General features: G+C 31.5%; 3 protein-coding genes across 5 annotated transcripts; 2 read left to right on the top strand and 1 right to left on the bottom strand.

Annotated features, from left to right (window-relative positions):
- Positions 1–350: 350 nt before the first annotated feature.
- On the top strand, positions 351–1,735 carry LOC123697176 (general odorant-binding protein 19d-like). Of its 2 annotated transcripts, XM_045643595.1 has the most exons (4): positions 351–879; positions 1,114–1,231; positions 1,405–1,490; positions 1,570–1,735. In XM_045643595.1, exons 1-4 carry the CDS (start codon positions 757–759, stop codon positions 1,588–1,590), a joined length of 348 nt encoding a protein of 115 aa, XP_045499551.1. In that variant the 5' UTR covers positions 351–756; the 3' UTR covers positions 1,591–1,735. The 2 variants fall into 2 exon arrangements, with proteins under 2 accessions (XP_045499551.1, XP_045499550.1); XM_045643594.1 differs by having other exon boundaries at positions 1,405–1,735.
- Positions 1,736–4,538: 2,803 nt separating this feature from the next.
- On the bottom strand, positions 4,539–9,387 carry LOC123697173. The gene is made up of 5 exons (XM_045643590.1): positions 8,831–9,387; positions 7,952–8,097; positions 6,190–6,268; positions 5,345–5,554; positions 4,539–4,845 (listed from the first exon to the last, which is right to left on the bottom strand). The coding sequence occupies exons 1-5, from the start codon at positions 9,128–9,130 to the stop codon at positions 4,750–4,752; spliced, it is 831 nt and encodes a 276-aa protein (XP_045499546.1). The 5' UTR covers positions 9,131–9,387; the 3' UTR covers positions 4,539–4,749.
- Positions 9,388–11,212: 1,825 nt separating this feature from the next.
- On the top strand, positions 11,213–18,353 carry LOC123697317 (protein SMG9-like). 2 transcript variants are annotated; one of them, XM_045643787.1, is made up of 8 exons: positions 11,213–11,365; positions 11,451–11,682; positions 12,876–13,010; positions 13,387–13,662; positions 13,851–14,064; positions 15,375–15,554; positions 17,773–17,939; positions 18,055–18,353. In XM_045643787.1, the coding sequence occupies exons 1-8, from the start codon at positions 11,330–11,332 to the stop codon at positions 18,255–18,257; spliced, it is 1,443 nt and encodes a 480-aa protein (XP_045499743.1). In that variant the 5' UTR covers positions 11,213–11,329; the 3' UTR covers positions 18,258–18,353. The 2 variants fall into 2 exon arrangements, with proteins under 2 accessions (XP_045499743.1, XP_045499745.1); XM_045643789.1 differs by lacking the exon at positions 11,213–11,365 and having other exon boundaries at positions 11,540–11,681; positions 12,874–13,010.
- The last annotated feature ends 35 nt before the right edge of the window (positions 18,354–18,388 follow it).

Here is an 18,388-nt window from a genome sequence, read left to right as displayed (position 1 = left end):
TTGTAACATAACCACTCGTAAATTACAAAAGAATTCCCTAGTAATTTTAATAAGTATATTCATTACTAGCTGCTCCGCGCGGTTTCACCCCCGTAGCTCCACTCCTGTTGACCGTAGCGTGATGTTATATAGCCTAAGTATAACCTTCCTAGATAAATGGGCTATCTAACACCGAAAGAATTATTCAAATCGGACCAGTAGGTACTTCCCGAGATTAGCGCGTTCAAACAAACAAACAAAGAAACTCTTCAGCTTTATAATATTATTAGTAACTATAGATTTTCATATCGCTAAAAAAATAACTACAAGTGAAAATTACACTAGCCTTATTTTAATGAACGGTTGACAAACTGTTTGTGAAAATCAAACAACAGCAGTGAAGGTCGTCAAATCTTAAAACAATCAAGAAGCAACCCCAAGTAAAAAACAGGTCAAAATTATTTTACAATCATGATTATAAACAATTTATTTACGAATTTAAAAAACATTAGTGTAATACGGATAATGATTACATGATAAAAGCATCTGGTATAAAATGATATTTCACCAAAACAACCACCAGTGTTTGTTACGAAGTTGCGAAAATGGCATATTTACAAATTCTATTCTGTTTTTGTTTTATCGGTGCATGTTATGTAAGTACACCAAAGTAACCGTTATTAAAATAAGCCCATTACTATTTATGCTAAGCCACATAATATCTTTATTTAGGCGAAATCTGAAGCCGATATAAAGGCATGGTTCTTGGAGAAAGCTATGGAGTGTAGCGGAGAGCACTCAGTCACAAGCCATGAAGTTAACATGATGAAAGATCACAAAATTCCCAGCAGCGACAACGCGAAGTGTCTTCTTGCGTGCGTTTTTAAGAAAGTTGGATGGGTAAGCTATCTTTTGAACTAAACATATCATTTTGAATCCATGATTTAGAATTATTATTCCCGATATCGGTCACCTACTGGCTACTTGATACCAATATACCTACCTGCTTGCAAGTCTTTTTTAAAACGTTCTAAAATTTCAAACCGGTAAAGTAATTTTTCATAGGTCTGCGGCTACAAGAAAAAGATAACTCTATAATCTATATCTTATACCTAGCAACACAATTATTTTCAGATTGACGACAAGGGTATGTTTGACGATGAGAGCGCTTACCAGCTATCTCTTAAAGAGTTCTCTGATGATAAGGACAAAATCAAAAATGCAAGGAAATTATACGACTTGTGTAAAAAAGGTAAATAACACTACGCAATTTGGGTTTCACTAAATGACAATAAACATGCAACACTAACATTTCTGGCAACATTACACAATAACCCCTAATGGCTATGGAAAGTAGAAAAAAATATAGTTTTCACAACACAATAATTGTTCTAAAGGTATTTTAAGTATATGTGTTCGTTTCAGTAAATGAAGAAACAGTTAATGATGCTGAAAAAGGTTGCGAGAGGGCCTCACTTCTGGCCACGTGTTTAGTTAATAACGCAGCACAGGTAATTTTAATATCTCCTTTAAAATTAACATGTATAGGAAAATAGTATTGAAATTAACACTTTCATTTTTCAATTACAGAATGGATTCTTACTGCAATAAATGCCGAGATGTACCCAACAGTTATTATTTTGTAAAATGTGCTTTTATTATTTACATTAAGAAATCATTAATGCCTCACATAAAATCTTTTTCCTTTAATGTTATTAAATTCAAACACTCAATAAATACAAAATACGATAAAATATACGTGATTTTTAATATCCCTACCTTCACGTAAACTTACGTTATATTGGGCAACATTATATAGTTTTAAGACCAATGCTAATATCTATAAAAAAGAAGTCACGTGACGCTGCCTACTCTCAAAAGGGCGTTTGTTTATACAATTTGAGTAGAGATTTGAGAGATGGCTGTTTCAAGCTATACAGCTGTCTCAAATCACAATGGAACGATTTCATAGCATGCTTGTGTCTGAAGATAACTGGGAAGCTAATTAGTGAAATGGACTCATTTTAATTAGGGGAAATATTATCCAATAGGAATTCATTCCGATAGGAATTTTCTAAGACCTCCGTCTAAGTCTAACCGTAAGCAAGAATATAAGTACCTACTGCTTTCCCCCACCGAAATACTGGAATTAAGATTGACTGACTGAATTAATTAATTGTCTCCCCGTGACCACGCTCGCTGTAAAGTGTTCGTAACGTCGGGAAAATAATATAATGAATAAATCGCGTTTAAAATCCGTTAAAAAGTCTTTAATTTCTGACTGAATTAATTAAAATTATGAGACCCTATCAAATTTTAAGAGTAGGTACATGAAATGTAAATAAAACTAAAATATGTTCAATACAGTTTATTTTCAAGGAGAGATTCAATACAACATTTTCACACTAGTTTGTGCAAGAATAAAACAAAAATATCAATCTTATTGCACAACTGGTAATGTAATCACCCTTGATTTTTTTGTAATACAAAGACGCACAGTAAAAAATGGATATGTGTAAAAACAATACATTTATTGGTTATAATATACGTAGTAGATAAATAGTAGACAAACAGTAAAACATAACTTTTCCAAAGGAGATGTTTCAAAAATTTATGCAGACAGTATAAAAAATGGGTAAAATGTGTGCAGTTCGTTACAGATGTTATTTTGTGTTTTAAAGTTTTATTGGTGCCGTGAATTTTTCATAATTGGCAACACGTATAAATAAAACAAATATAGCAGCGCTTTAAGCGTAAAACCTAATTTTACCGTACAATCTTGATCCGGGATAAACTACAAACAAGATGTATTATCAAGTCCAAAGTGAAAACATCTCCTTTCACTTAGCTAATTATTTAGTTTATTATGCATAGATAGCTATTATTTAACGAAATTATATTAGTTTTCCAAAAAATATACATCTTTTCAATTGGCACAAATACTTCGATATAATCAAATCAAATGGCAAGTATATATTTTATGCATATACTTAGAATTTTTGACGTGACAACGTCTTATAATTCGATAAAGCCGGCTGCACGCACGAAAAAACATGACTCATGCGGCGTTACCTCGCTCTGACTCATCTGAGGCGTTCCATGTAAGGCTTGAAGTGCGAGCGAGAGCGCGGAAAGAGCGACAAAGAAGCACAATCGGACGTTGTCACGTTCAATTATCGTCAGTAAACCGACCTTACAGACAACCAATTTTTTTGTGTTATTTTAAACCAATTAAAATAAAATTGCTTATGCGACAAAAAGTCATTTTACAGTGTTACTATTAATTAGTCCTAACTGTAACATTATACTTATATTTTACGTAGTTACTATAATTTTTATTTGTAAAAAAATTGCAATTTATATTTGAAGGAATGTGACTCACATTATTACAAACCATATTAATATATAGAACTAGATCACATTAAGGCCTTACGTAAATTTATATTATCTGGGGTATTATTTAAATATGTATTTAATAAAATATATTTGTTTTACGTATCTACAGATTAATATTTATATAGCTTTTTGTTCATTTGCCGAGAATTTTCTTTAAAAACTAGAATATGTATATCCAGTAATACCATAGTATGCGAAGCTTAGAAAATATAAATCGTTTTTAAAAATAAAGTATACCAAAAAATTCTTGAGCAAAACATTGGCAATTTACAAAGATTTAATAAACTGTTACAAAATACAGTAAAAACCATCTTTATCGGTACATTTTATTTTCAAAGCAAATAATAAACTATTTTTAGGTGCATTACAATTTTCGCACCACAGAGCACGCATACTTTAAAAACTTCTTACATATAGATATGGTTGTCATTTAGTTATGTATATTTTTACGAAAAACAAGTCATATATTACTAACGTTTTATTATACATTTGCATTGCATTCAAGATGGACACTAAACTGAATATAAACTAAGACAACAATTAAACCTATCTATAGTGAAACGATAAATCTATACATAGATATAATGAGGTGATAATCTAATATACGTATAACTAGACTAGTGACGGGTGGACAAACAAAAACATCTTATAAAAACTTTGATCAACGAGCCAAAGTAAATATCCTTAGTATGAAATATAATATGTACGAAAAATCAATGGTATAGTTGTAAAACCATTGACTTTTTTCTGAAAATTCTATAACAATTTGTTTGTTCATTTAAACATTTTATTAATATCAAATAAAATCGCTATGATAAAGCAAATAATTTCCTAATAATGGAGTTAATGGCCTTTACGAGTATATTAAACATTAATACTATTACAAAGTTAAAAAATGTCTTTTCAATCCATTTATTTGTGTGGAACTTAACTATTGTCCCTTTTCAATCAGAGAAGGGAAAAAAATCTTTATTACATACATTACTTCTAAGCAAAATCTCTATTGCTTGATCTTGTTCTTATTTGTTCTTGTTCGATTTTACGCGAGTATTATACATTTAGAAATTAAAGAATTTATCACTGCAGCGAGTGTGGTCAGGGGAGAACGTGCAAAGTGTGCGAAACGTCGGAAAAATAATATAATGAATATATCGCGTTTAAAATCTTTAATTTACAAATCGACTGCCATTTCTATTAAATCAAACATATAAAAAATATTTAAAAGGCCAAATGACTACTGATACATATTACACAAGATCGAGGACCATAGTTCCCTTCCACAGAGTGCAATACTAAGAATATTCACCACATATCACACGGTATCAGTCCAGTCTACTCGATGAGTACCAATTGGCCCTCAGTGAGGTCCTGATGTTATATGCTGTCGTAGCTGTTCGGGTCCGGTGACGTCACGGGCCCAGCGCCACGCGTGGGCAATTTGAAACCGTTGATCGCGAACACCCAACCGTCCTGGAAAATAATGAAATGTCAATTACAATTTGTACAGAAGTTGGAATAAAAAACGACGTGTGTCACTCGGGGACTGCCGCGGTAAAGCTATTGCATGCTATGCCTTCAAGCCACACCTCCGCCCGTCGGAGTGCGGAGCGTGAGGTTTTTTTCGTTACGGAATTTCTCGATTCGGTCCACGCGCTCAAGGCCCGCGATAGAAGCTATGCAAGCTTAAAAAAGCTTAAGAAAAAGCAAGCTTAAAAATATAAAAATGTTGGACAGTTCATAAGTTGTTCTAATTGCATTGATGTACACTTTTTCAAACACATGGTATCACTAGTGAGCGGCCCGCTTGAAAAAAAAAACTTCTAGAGTAGTTATTCATTTCATTTTGGTACATAAGCTACGTCACAGTTAAGTATTATCAAAATCTGCTACAAAGTTCTTGCATGAAAGAGGGCAATACTAAGTTCTTATTCGCGTATATAATATTACTTGGATAGGGTTCAATAGCTACCTTCACAAGGGTAGGTAGGTCCATCCAAAAAGCAAGGTTCGGCACAACTTCTAAACCTGTAGCTCCCATCAAGAATTTCTTGGTACAAACTCCGAGGACCAGGTAGAAGATGACACAGGAGAAGAATATTATCAACAGAGTTGACCCCAAAGACCTCCCTATTTCTTCAATCAATGTTAAACATGCATGTCTTGTATAAAAGCTGAGTACCTGAAAAAAGCAGGTAAATTATACATATACAGGGTGTAATCGTTAAGTATTCACAGGCGATTTTTCCGTAAGTATTACAGATAACAAAAAACTTTAAACTGATATCGAAAGTACTTAACCTAATGAGTAAAATGGCCGTAATAAATTTTTCGAGAAATATAAAAAAAAAAATCTTTAAACCCTCCCATACATTAAGTATGAAATATGAATCGCCTGTGCACACTTAACGATTACACCCTGTAAATAATCGAAATTTGCGTTTTGAGATAGCTAACAAGCCTATAAAATAAAATTCTCTGTGAATGCATTCCTGCAAGATATGTCAATATGTATTATTGATATTTTAATAGAAGTACAATAATTTGATATAATACAGTTTATGTTAGATCATATGATAGTACTTTTTCATTATACATAGTGCAAGTGATAATACATTAATGCTTTTATATCTTATCCTAATCTTTATGACTTCTGTAGCTTATGTTATTTTTGCGCCACATTTTTTATAAATAATGAATTGTTTACTGTTTACATTTAATGTTCTATAATATTTTCGAAGTAATTTCTTTATCATTAATAACTTTTTCATGAACTACATAAACAAACAGAAACTAGTAATGTCAATAAATACTTACAATTTTATTAGGTTCTGCTAACGAGTACACATTCAGTTCACCTTCAGATTGGGCACAGACTAGCATAACAATTGTTGATCTGAAAAAAAAAATATTTTTAAATTATCTATTTTTATATAATCTTGAGATACATATGTCATGGGTTTCCTTTTGATTCTCTGTTTTTCTATTTTTGGAACATGTGATGAATATGTAACATGTTTAAACAACTTTAAATACCTACAATTGTCATACATTTATATTACACATAATATAATGTACTCATTTAGATGTAGCAGCAACTTAATTAAAAACAACATTTAATTTATTAACCGACTTCAAAAAAAAGGAGGAGGTTATCAATTCGGCCGGTATTTTTTTTTTTTTTTTTATGTATGTACACCGATTACTCCGAGGTTTCTGAACCGATTTACGTGATTCTTTTTTTGTTCGATGCGGGATGGTGTCGAATTGGTCCCATAAAAATTTTATTGGGATAGGCCCAGTAGTTTTTATTTTATGAGCATTTTTGTCTGTAGGTATTTGTGAATTTTGCAAGTGCAACTTTGAAGTCGGTTGTTTTTAACGCAGTTATCACTTGTGTTATCAACAGTTACCATATTTTATCCAATTATGATAAAATGAAAAACAGGTTATACCATTAAAAAAATATATATACTTAACTAATAATAAATTAATTTTAATGTAAAATTGAGTGATGTCTATGTTTAAACAACTGTTTTGTAAAAAGACTATAGAGCCAAAGAGAAAAATATCTACTGCTACAGTATACAGTATATTCTCTAATCATTATATTTTATTTCATTTGACCAGGCTTCATAGCTAATGATGTAAAGTTTCATCAAAGCAATTGATTAGAAAAGAAAATGCATGTACACAGATTTAAACGTTAACTTGTATATGTATTATTAGTCTAAAAAGTTAAAATATGTCTTTAAAGAAATTTAGTTTTAAATATTAAAAGATTTTGTTACAATAGTATTCAAGTGTATCTAAGCATTTCCATAATTATTTGAATACTATTATAATAAACCCTCACTATGTTACCACACATGTTATAGTTTTATCTCTAAACCATAAAGAATGAAGGTCAAAAAACTGAGTCCAAACTGGTTTGAATAATTATTTTCACCCACTTTAAGTGTCTTAGAAACTGGTTTTGATTTTGTGACTTGGTCAAGTTGATTAATTATATAATAAAGTATTAAATAATGTGCCTAAATTTAAGGAAAAGAATTCCAATTTTTTATCAATGTTTGTGTCTTTTACTTTTACTCAAATAGTTTTCCAGAAATTAGTAACACATTTTTTAATTTGCAAAGTTAATTTAATTATGGTGATTAGGAGAAGACACGCAAAGGTTTCATGGAGTTAATTAAATTTTCTATACATTAGTAGATGGCTAGTAAATTGCTCTACTTTTATATTATGATATGCACAGAAAAGTGCTTATTCAAAAATTCAAAATCATTTCAAGCTAGAGCTGCGAGTACTTCACTGTCTTTCTATAAAAAAAATAGTTTTCAATTTATATTATAAAAAGAAACCGCTAAATGTGTTCCTAAGCGTAAAATGCTTGAACAATTCTGCAATTTTTTTTAAGTTTTTGTCAAGGCACAAGGAAGGTTCTTATGGAGAGAAAACACAAAAAGGGGAAATGGGACTAAACAACATCTGTTGGAACAGCTAGTTAATAATAATATAATTTTAGATAATGATATATTTAACTAAATATGTGTAAAATAATATTGATAAAACTTACGATGGTAGATTGGTATAAATGATTGATTTTCCATCAGAACTGAAATCAGATAGATTGGTAACACCCATTTTTTCATATATACCGCCATCTGCGACATATGTGTTGGTTGTTATATTATAGTTGAACCTATCCACATGACGGCATAGCTGAAAATTTTAAACCAGTTTATTGTGGACATAGCGCTTAAAATCCCTAGCATTTTCTATTTATTGAGCAATGGCATTATATGAACATGACGGTTTATTGACATGAACATAATTTGTGACCAAATTGAAAATCGATTATAACAAAAAGTTATATATTAATTATATACCTACAGTTACGGAAAAACACATAATGTCTTGATGAAGATTGCATAAATACATCAGGTTTCCAAGATATTATGCATGTAAGTACTTAAACCAGTGGTTAATAAATGATTAGTTTTATATAACATGGTCCGTGGTTCAAGACCAGGCGAGCGCGCAGGAAATAAATTGATTTTTCAATTTATCTGCGCATGTTGTAACATCACCACTGCTTGAACGGTGAAGGAAAACATCGTGAGGAAACCGACATGTCGAAGAATTAAAAAGTTCGACGACATGTGTCATCCGCCAACACGCACTTGGCCAGCGTGGTGGATTATGGCCTGTACCCTCATAGGAGGCCCGTGTCCCAGCAGTGGGAACGTATATGGGCTGATGATGATGATGATGATGATGATGATATAACATAATATTCAACATATTGTTATAATTTTACACATCTAACATAATATAAAAATTAAGTTTTATGAACCAACTATACAAAATAGAATACTGGAGTAATGATGTCAATTGTATCTTTAGAGAAATTGCGCATACGTAGATAGATACGTCTCAATGATTTTCAACTTACCGACAATGGACTGTCGCAACCGGTGCCGGGCTTTGAACTATTTACACTGGGCGTCACATCAAAACAAGGATGGTAATAATATGTACTAAGGACATATTCAGCACCACCCATTTGTAGCTCAAACGTTTGAGTGGTGTAAAATGTAGCCTTCGCTGCAGCCGCTAAGTCGATACCAGTGCCATTAGAAAATTCGCATTTACACGGACCCTTTTTAACACATACATCTTGAGTGTGCACATTATTTGATATCACCAACAAATAAAAAAGGGTTACACTGAACAAGTACTCCAACCGAGACATTTCGAAACCACAATGATATTGTAATTTAAAGAAATATGCTCACTAACTACGCACGCGAGCATCAACTACGGCGACGGCTAATAAAAACTCTGAACAAACGCCTAAATCATTAAGCGCCGTGATTTTATGGTATTGCTATTTTAATTGCGATTCATAAATTTGGAACAAAGAGTTGTCTAAAATAACTTCCGAAGTATTTTCGTGGTATTTTCCTAGTTCTTTCTTGAAGGGCAAGTGACATTAACAAAAATATCAATTTAATGACAAATATGACTTGTAGAACTTCCGACGTTCCGATTTCCGACTAGCAATATTACCAGTTACTAAAAATAGATATAAAATTATTTCAAGTTGCTATAGGTCTACCAGAATCTGATGGCATATTTATATTTAAGAAATAAAAGATTTTCATGTGGCAACTTATTTGACAACTATCAAATTGGTTGTCAAATTATTTGTCTTTTTTGCAGTTGATAAATAATTTTTAGGATTTTGTCTAAAAAATCTTCGAAAATGTCGAAAAAGCCGCTGTGATCACAAGCAAGAGGTGTTGTTTATAATGTGTATAGAAAAATATTTGATGAAGAAGGGTCAAACACATCACAATTTTCAATTTAGAAGATTTTATTGGTAAATTGGACTTACCCGCTTTGATACTTTTAATTAAAAAATATTATATGTAGGTAACTATAATATTGTTTGTTGATTGGAATATAATTTTATGAAAACTTATTACAGGAGTTTCCAATACGGCTATTCGTCAAGTCCAAGATGTCCAAGTCAATTTTATAATGTGTGTATCTGTTAATACTTACGAAAATAAACATAGTTTTATTTTACTTTTATTTTATTTTTAAAAAAATTATAAGCAGTCTAGTTTTCTATCGATATAACATCGATATTTTCACATGGCATAATGATAATGAACATACAAATATAGGTATGTGTAAATAATAATATGTATTACCTGTGTAAAAGTAATATGTATATTATACATGTAAGTATGTACCTACATAATATTAAGTGGATATCTCATTATTAAGTACAGTATTGTCCACTTATGTAATGTGACTAATGATATAAACTAAAAAATAAGCAGTATCAAGATCGTTCAGTCCATTTTCCCTAGGGTTGCACACTCAAAATTTTGATTTCCCTAATTGCCATCAGATTCTGGTTTACCTATACTTTAGAACATTCATTTATCTGAAACACCAGTTCCATCCATTTGGTCCACAATTTGGTCCCATTTTTATCTAGTTTTGGCATCCACGATAAAACCATAATAAAATGTCTATATAATTTTAATGAATGCAAGATTGATTAACTAAAACTTCTTGTCATTCAAGAAGTTCTTGATGATGGGTGTTGAAAATATATTTTGTATTTATCATTATTTAAACCACAACCAAGAATGCTTAACAGTAGCTAGAACACAACGTTAGTCAAATGCCTTTTCATTGAAGCCAGCAATACCTACTTCAATAATATCAAACCGTGTTTTCCAATTACAGCACTAGAGCGCAATATGCGGTATAATTCCAAGTTCCAACTACAACAACGCTTCGCACAAACGAGCACTCAAAGTAATGCGCGTGAATTGATGCGTGCAATAGATTTATCGTCTAAGATTTATCGTTAGTAATTATTAATTGATGGAAAAAAATTAAAGCTTTCGTTTCATTGTAGTTTTTTCGAAATAATCAAAGTTAATTCAAATTGTGTTAAAAAAATAAATATAAGTATGGATGAAGGTACAAACATTGAAAAAAATGTTAATGAAATAATCAAAATCCAAATTACTTAAAATAACCGTAAATAGTTTTCAACCAATTACACATTAATGAGGTTATTGCTAACTCTATGAATATTTTTTTTTTTTCAACACTGAACGTAAAACGTTTCACGTTCCAATTAGCATCACTTCATCAGCATAATTCGGCATTGTGCGCCACTGAGTCGCATTATGCTCTGTAATTGGAAAACAGCCAAAATGTACCTACTTTAAGATTGCGACTGAAGGACTTGTATCCATGGTTATGAATAAATTATTAAAAAAAATAATCTCAAAATGTCATGTCATTGACATTTGACATGAGATTGGAAAACTTCAAAACTGTTCAAAACACAAACAATAATCAACATTAATTTTAAAATAATTATCAATTTCTGCTGATTTAATACAAACAACCAAAAGAGATGGCAGAAAAGAAAAAAAAAGTCATTATAACAAAGGTTTATTGCAATTTTTTATTAGTTTAACACACACATAAAATAATTGTTATTACAAATCAATTTAAACACCTTTGAAAATTTTCAGGAAATCATAAATTCACCTATTGCAAAAAGACCCGTAATTCTGAAATCGGATCGTGAAACAACAAAAGAACAAAAAGAAAAAGCGGACAAGGAAAAACAACCTACAATAATACTAAAAACTCGTGAGCAAAGTGCCCCAAAGGATGAAAGACCAGTTAGTCCTAAGTCACAATCAATAGACGAAGGACCACAACCGAACAAAATAGCACAAAATGAATCAAAGGAGAAAAAAGGTACTTGTATATCTATTTCTATACCTAAATAAAGTTGTTTACTATAGTACAAGGACAGCCTTCCGGACTTATATGAGATTAATATACCTGTGTGGATTTGTCTATACTTGTTTAACCCTCAATTCACTACGTGAAATTTGCTAACATAAACAGCTTTCCATTGGACTCATATATTTTCTTAGCGTGGTTTTTTCAAATAAAACTCTTTTTTTATTATTTTTTTTTTATTATTATTTTTAAATGTTTATTAAGGCATTACAAAAAAATAACAAAACTGGATAAACTTCTGAAATACTCTTAAAAATAAAAAAAACTTATTCTAATAGTCTTAAAAAACAGAGTTATTTTCAAAGCCCTACAATAATAACAAATATTTTTAACTAATAACTCTTATTTATTTTATAAGACTTCTAAAGGAATACAAAACCGAAAATAAACAACAAAAATGTACGCTTCTATACAAAAAAATAAAACGTGCAATGGGGTATTACCACCGATTACAGGCAACGACGGCATACCTTTTTTGAGCAACTCAAACATACAGGCTTCAGACATCTAGTGCATAAATGTGCAGTCTTTGTTCTCTTTTTGTAATTACATAGATAACAATACTTTCTTTCTGCCCTAGGTAACTTGTCTTCGGTTTCAGAGTGGCTCGCATCTTCATCATTCATAATTTGTGTGATCCATGATTCCAAAATAGAATCCGCCTGGTCTTCATTCATATTTACAACTTTATGTTGTTTTAGATCCATTTTACAAACCTACAACAACAACAAAAATAAAAATAGTTACATATTTTTATATCATTAATACGACAAATAAGCAACATTTAAGAATCGTAACAAATAAATAAAATATTACTTAATTCACTAGTATGAGTCCATGGGACTCACTTGACGTAATAACTTACCTATTACGCAGCGCAGACGCACGTCCTCTCGCTACCGCGGTGCCCGCGTCACTGCAGGAAGGTACTGAGACGGTGGAGGAAATAAGTCACCAGGGGAAAAAATTATAGTAGTTTGAAAGTTCGATGTGAGTCCAATGGACTCAGATAGTGAATTAAGGGTTAACCTAGTCATTTATTATTCAAGGATATTCTTATATTATTCCAAATACTGTTAAACAAAGATTATTTAGTCTCAAATGGTAATCAATTAGTAAGTATGTTATTAATTTATCTTTTTCAGAGCATAAACCATGTCCCCCTTTGAAAGTAATGACAGAACCAATGAAGTTACTTGACGAAAACTTGGAATTCAACCTTGCAGCACTTGAGTTTTTGAATGATAACAATACAAATTATTTGGTTATCGGTGTTATTGGTAATATATATTTTTTACCAAGTTCATAACATTTTCATATGACTCAATATGTATCAAAAAGCTATTTTGTATATTATCATTCTTTATTATTTCATAGATTAATGATTGATTAAATAATTACTATCAAATTAGCTTGTTATGAATTATAATAATGAATTATATAAATGAATCACCAAATTTGTTGCTAAGCGCCAATCTCGAGAACACCTGAAGCAATTTTGTTAATTCTTTCTTTATAATATTTCTTGAAGTATGAAGATGGTTCTTATGGAGAGAACTTCTTGTACCACGGGCGAAGCGAGGGCGGACCTCTAGTAAAAATATTCTGTCAATGATGAATTCTTCATTTCAATGCTTCATCTTGCTTCTTTTTTAGGTATGCAAGGAGTGGGTAAATCTTTAATAATGAATCTTATTAACCAGAACAAACCAATTGATGACCTATGTCATGAAATTTTACATTCACATGAAGTGCCAGAAGAAAATCAAGGTTTTGAGTCAAATGTTAACAGTGTAGAAAATCAAATGGAGAATCTGAACTTTATAGATAATGATAAAAAGGAAAAAAAGGAAAATATCAGCAATACTAGTCCGTTTATATTTAATATGCAAAACATTGAACAAATAGAGAGGGGCAGCCAATGTACTAGGGGTGTGTATTATTTCTCATTTTTTAATTTTGCTAATATTTTATATGGAAAACGATTTAATTTTGGTTAGGCTCAAATAAAACCTCTTAACTCTACTCTTAACTATTTTCACCAGCAGATAACTGAATTAATTCCTTTAGAAATGTGCATTGATGTAATATAACTTCTCATTCTTGTATTTCTATTTTAGGTATAGATATGTATGTAACAAGTGACCGTGTTATACTCCTGGACTGCCAGCCCCTTTGGTCGCCATGCTTAATTGACACAAATATAAGTACAATAACTTCTAGAAGTGCTAATATAGTCACAGTTGATTGCTTGCAAATAGCGTCATATTTGATGGCAATTTGCCATGTTTTAATTGCAGTACAGGATTGGTTTACTGATTATAACTTTATAAGGTAAGGTTCCTTTCTTAGTAACATATTCTGAATTTAATAGGAAAATTTAGATTATTTATAAATACTTAACTAAGTAATAATTAACAAAAATTATGTTAATAAAGTTATGATTGATTCCACCATCTTATTGAACCAAATATCATATATAGATGGCGTTGTTGACAAAAAAAGCGAAAAGGTATAATTCCACATTCATTTGAAACTATAAAGCCGATTGTCCATGGACATGTCACATGTTATGATTGAATGAATGCAACCTACAAATAACGATAGGCGTATTTTGCATATTTTTTACATCCCCATTTCTTTAAGCAATCGTGGATCAAGCTACATATTGTCTCAGTTTTGGTAAAAGTTACAACTAGCATCTTGAAAGTCAGTTGAGCAGTTTAATGTAAGTGCTGATTTACACAGGGTCAGTAGACAAGTCAGTCGCGGCGCCGAAATTGGCGCTGCGACTGACTTTAACTGTTTACATGAAGTAAGTAGTAGTGGTGCGTTTCTCACGGTGACCACACGTTTGTGAAGTCAGTGGGAAAAATAAATTCGCGAAAACAACTGAAACGACGATTTAATTATTTGTTGAAAAATTTATCAATTTTGCTGTTGAATGAGTTAATAGAAATTGTAGAAAATGAGATATAACTAAAAATAAACGACAATGGGTAAGAAAATGGATTTAGGGATTTAATATCCCAAAGACACTCGTTTTTGCCATATAATTGCAACAATTTGAAGGTTTCGTCTTCGCTTACGGGTCACTTTTATCGCCAGCGAAAAAAACGTGGTCACTCTATAATGCAGCGGCAGTGACTAACCACGCACTGACTTGTCTGTTTACACGGGGTTTATTTGGCTGACGCAGGGGTGCGCGGGTAGCGGGGGGCGCCAACTGACTCTAAAATATTCGTGTCCGAATATTCAACTCAGCGCTGAGTTCAAGTCTCTGTACTGACTTCAAATCTGTTTACACAGGGTTTTTTTCGGGTCAGCACTGATTTGCCTCGAATTTGTAGTCAGTTACTGACCCTGTGTAAATCAGCACTAACTGTGTGTGCCGCACAGCGAACGCAAGACGAGCGGCAACGAAGCTTCAGTCGCTTGTCATGCTAGCGCGACGTTGCCGATCCGCACAGTTTTGATCGTTTCTACCAATGATGCTTTCCTTCGGGTAAAATGGTAAAAAGTTCTTCATTCGTGGGCGAAAAGCATTTTTAATTTATGACACAAACAGGGGGACTGAAATAATAAAACTACTCAATTTCATGTGTATCATTATTTTCAATAGTCAATTATTTAATGTCTTCTAGGTACATTCAAACAGCAGAGATGTTAAAACCCTCACTGTCTGCAAGCACAAATGTAACTCAAGACAATTCAGAATCAACATTGTCTGGAGAATGTAATCCTCACTTACTTTTACTTCACAATAGATGTCAATTAGAAGATTTTACTACCAGTAGTGTTAAAACTATGCAAGATCTGTATAGGTATGTTTAGACTTTAGAAACTTTAAAATAAATTTAGGTTCATACTTAAGAATATATTAATATGTAATAGAGTAGAGCTAGAGTTTCAATTATCAAACATAAAATTATTAAAAACTGTTCAGCTGTTCTTAAGTTCTTTTACTGAACCTTTAATAAAAGTCATGCATGTGTATTCTCTATAAGATATTAATATGACATAATATGTAATGGTCAATAAGGAAAGCTGGCATGTTCGCAGTACTCACACTTATGCAATTTTACTATACAGTATGTTCAAAAATAAATGCGATTCTAGTGTACCTAGACTTGAATTGTAAAATGGGTGCGTTGTAGATAATATGAAAGCTCTCATAACTTATATGTAAAATTACAATTTAAAAGTAACTCAATCGATGAACTTAATTATTTATTCTCATACCTAATCAATTATATTGTAATATAGTATTGATAATCATTCAATTATCAAATAATAATTAAATTTCATGTCATATTCAAAATAACGATATAAGCAATACAAATAACACATGCGCTCACTCCCAATACAATACAAGCGAAACCCTAGCTGCCCTAGCACGTAAGAGATAAGGCTAAATTACAATAAAAGCTATGTATGAAAATTTTAACTTACTGCGTTTACATTTAGTTTACAAAACTTATTAAAATTGTTACATAATTTATCCTAGGTAAAGTAGAAAAAATTTCTAATCCGCGTGCCGCCAAGTAGTTATCTCGTCGAATATCAATTGTTTATTTCGATGCAAAACTTAATTTTCACGCCCACTTCAACAATATAATTAATAACGGTTTCAAAATGTTGGGCTTTTTACTGAGAACTTGTAAAAATTTTAGAAACCCTCTCACAAAAATTACCCTCTTTAATGCCCTAGTCAGAAGCAAATTAGAATATTGCAGCGTAATATGGAATCCAAAATACAAGATTCATATTAACAATATTGAACGCATTCAAAAAAGATTTTTGTGGCATCTAGCGTATAGTTGCAACGTAGCCAAAAAAATTCGTAGTTACTCAGAACGTCTTGATTATTTTAAAATACGAACACTTTATCAGAGGAGGAAGGTTTTGGATCAGGTCTTTTTACATAAATTGGTGAATGGGTCAATCGATTGTGCGTCATTGGTATCTCAGCTTAACTTTAAAGTTCCAGTCAGATTGCCTAGAAATTCTAATAATATGCCGTTCCATACAAAATTCCACAATAGTAATCTAGGCCATTATTCAGGCATTTCTCGCCTTACCAAAGAATATAATAATATAGTTTCTGGCAAAAATAAGACTATTGACATTTTCTCAAATACTGTACATAAATTTAAAAAGGAATTGCTCTCGATTGAACCTTTGCCAAAACCCAGTTGATCAAATGTAGTTTTCTTTTAACATTAATTTGATTATTTTGCCGTCAAAATTGGATTTATGTTTTATGTATTATGTATATGTGTATTTTTTACCTAATCTGCAGTTAGCTGCAGACTGTGTGTCTTAGATTTGGATTTAATGTTGTATTTGTTAGTGGTGGTTGCCTATAATTGTGACAGCACTATGTCTACGATTGTAATTACTTTAATGCTCTTATCTCTGTATCAGTGTATGTCATGTTGGTGATCCTTAATGAAATAAATAAATAAATAAATATAGTTCGTAGTATACTTAACACCTTTGTCTTTGATTACATCACCCTGTATTTATAAACAATTGCAAAATAAAAACAATAATTGTCCCCTTCACTCTCATAAGCTAATCTGCGCGTGAGAGAGATGGGCAGACTTTTCATGATGCGTATGCAGTATGACGTCACGCCGTGCGCATCTTCATAGACACTACACATGTGCAATGTGTGAATGTGTTTACGTTCCAGCTCTTCTTAATCGGCCTGTATATGCTATCAAATGATATTTTTTAATGAACTTTGTAATGAAATTTAAAACTAGATATATATTATTATCTCCATTACTTATCATTTTTATCAATTCAACAATGTCTAACATTTTATATACCTATTTATACTGTTCAAATATTAAAATGGATTTTAAATTAATCTGTTAGATTTTTTTAATTTTTCCAACTACAGGATACGAATAATGTTAAAATAATCGAAAATGTTTCCACCTATAGGAAGCGTTTACACAATAAATGAGTGATACACATGGAAAATGCCTCTTCCTTATATGAAACATTTTAACAAAGTTATAAAATTTTCAGGAAAGCATTCCAAAGATCAAATCTGCAACTAAACTCTGGCATGTACTTATATAGTGATGCCAACAGAAATGGTCTCAATGTAAATAGTGTGAGCCAATCATACAATGTCGATAGTTGTGGTCAACCAATCAATTTGTTCCTTTTGCCAGAAGTCTATAGCGATTACGGTAAGTTTTCAATAATATAAATGTTAAAACACTGATATAAAACAGTTCATAGATATTTGATGCTGATGTTGAAGTTAACCATTGTAAATATCATTTACGTATTTATCATTTTTAGGTAACAAAGAAATTTACCGAGGCCATCCTTCTTTCGAAGAATTAGCCCATCGATTGCGATGGATGCTATTAGGAGTTAATAGACACCAAATCACAAACGTCCCAAATCTATCGGAAAAAGGCTGGTTCCATTTCTGCAACAGAGCTTGGGAAACTATAAAGAAGTGCACATTTTTCCTAGAATATGAACGATTTTTACCTTAATCGGTAATGTTGTTATCAAGCGGGAAAGTGAGATAAATACGCAGGTGTTCGCAAATGAAACGATAATAATTGATGTAATAAAAGAAATTCTATTTATTGATGTGTCATTATTACAATTAATTACCCTTGAA

Source organism: Colias croceus, chromosome 14 (assembly GCF_905220415.1).
Source record: "Colias croceus chromosome 14, ilColCroc2.1".
Taxonomy (NCBI): domain Eukaryota; kingdom Metazoa; phylum Arthropoda; class Insecta; order Lepidoptera; family Pieridae; genus Colias; species Colias croceus.
Note: the sequence above shows the minus strand (reverse complement) of the source record. Positions and strands in the feature narration are given on the sequence as shown.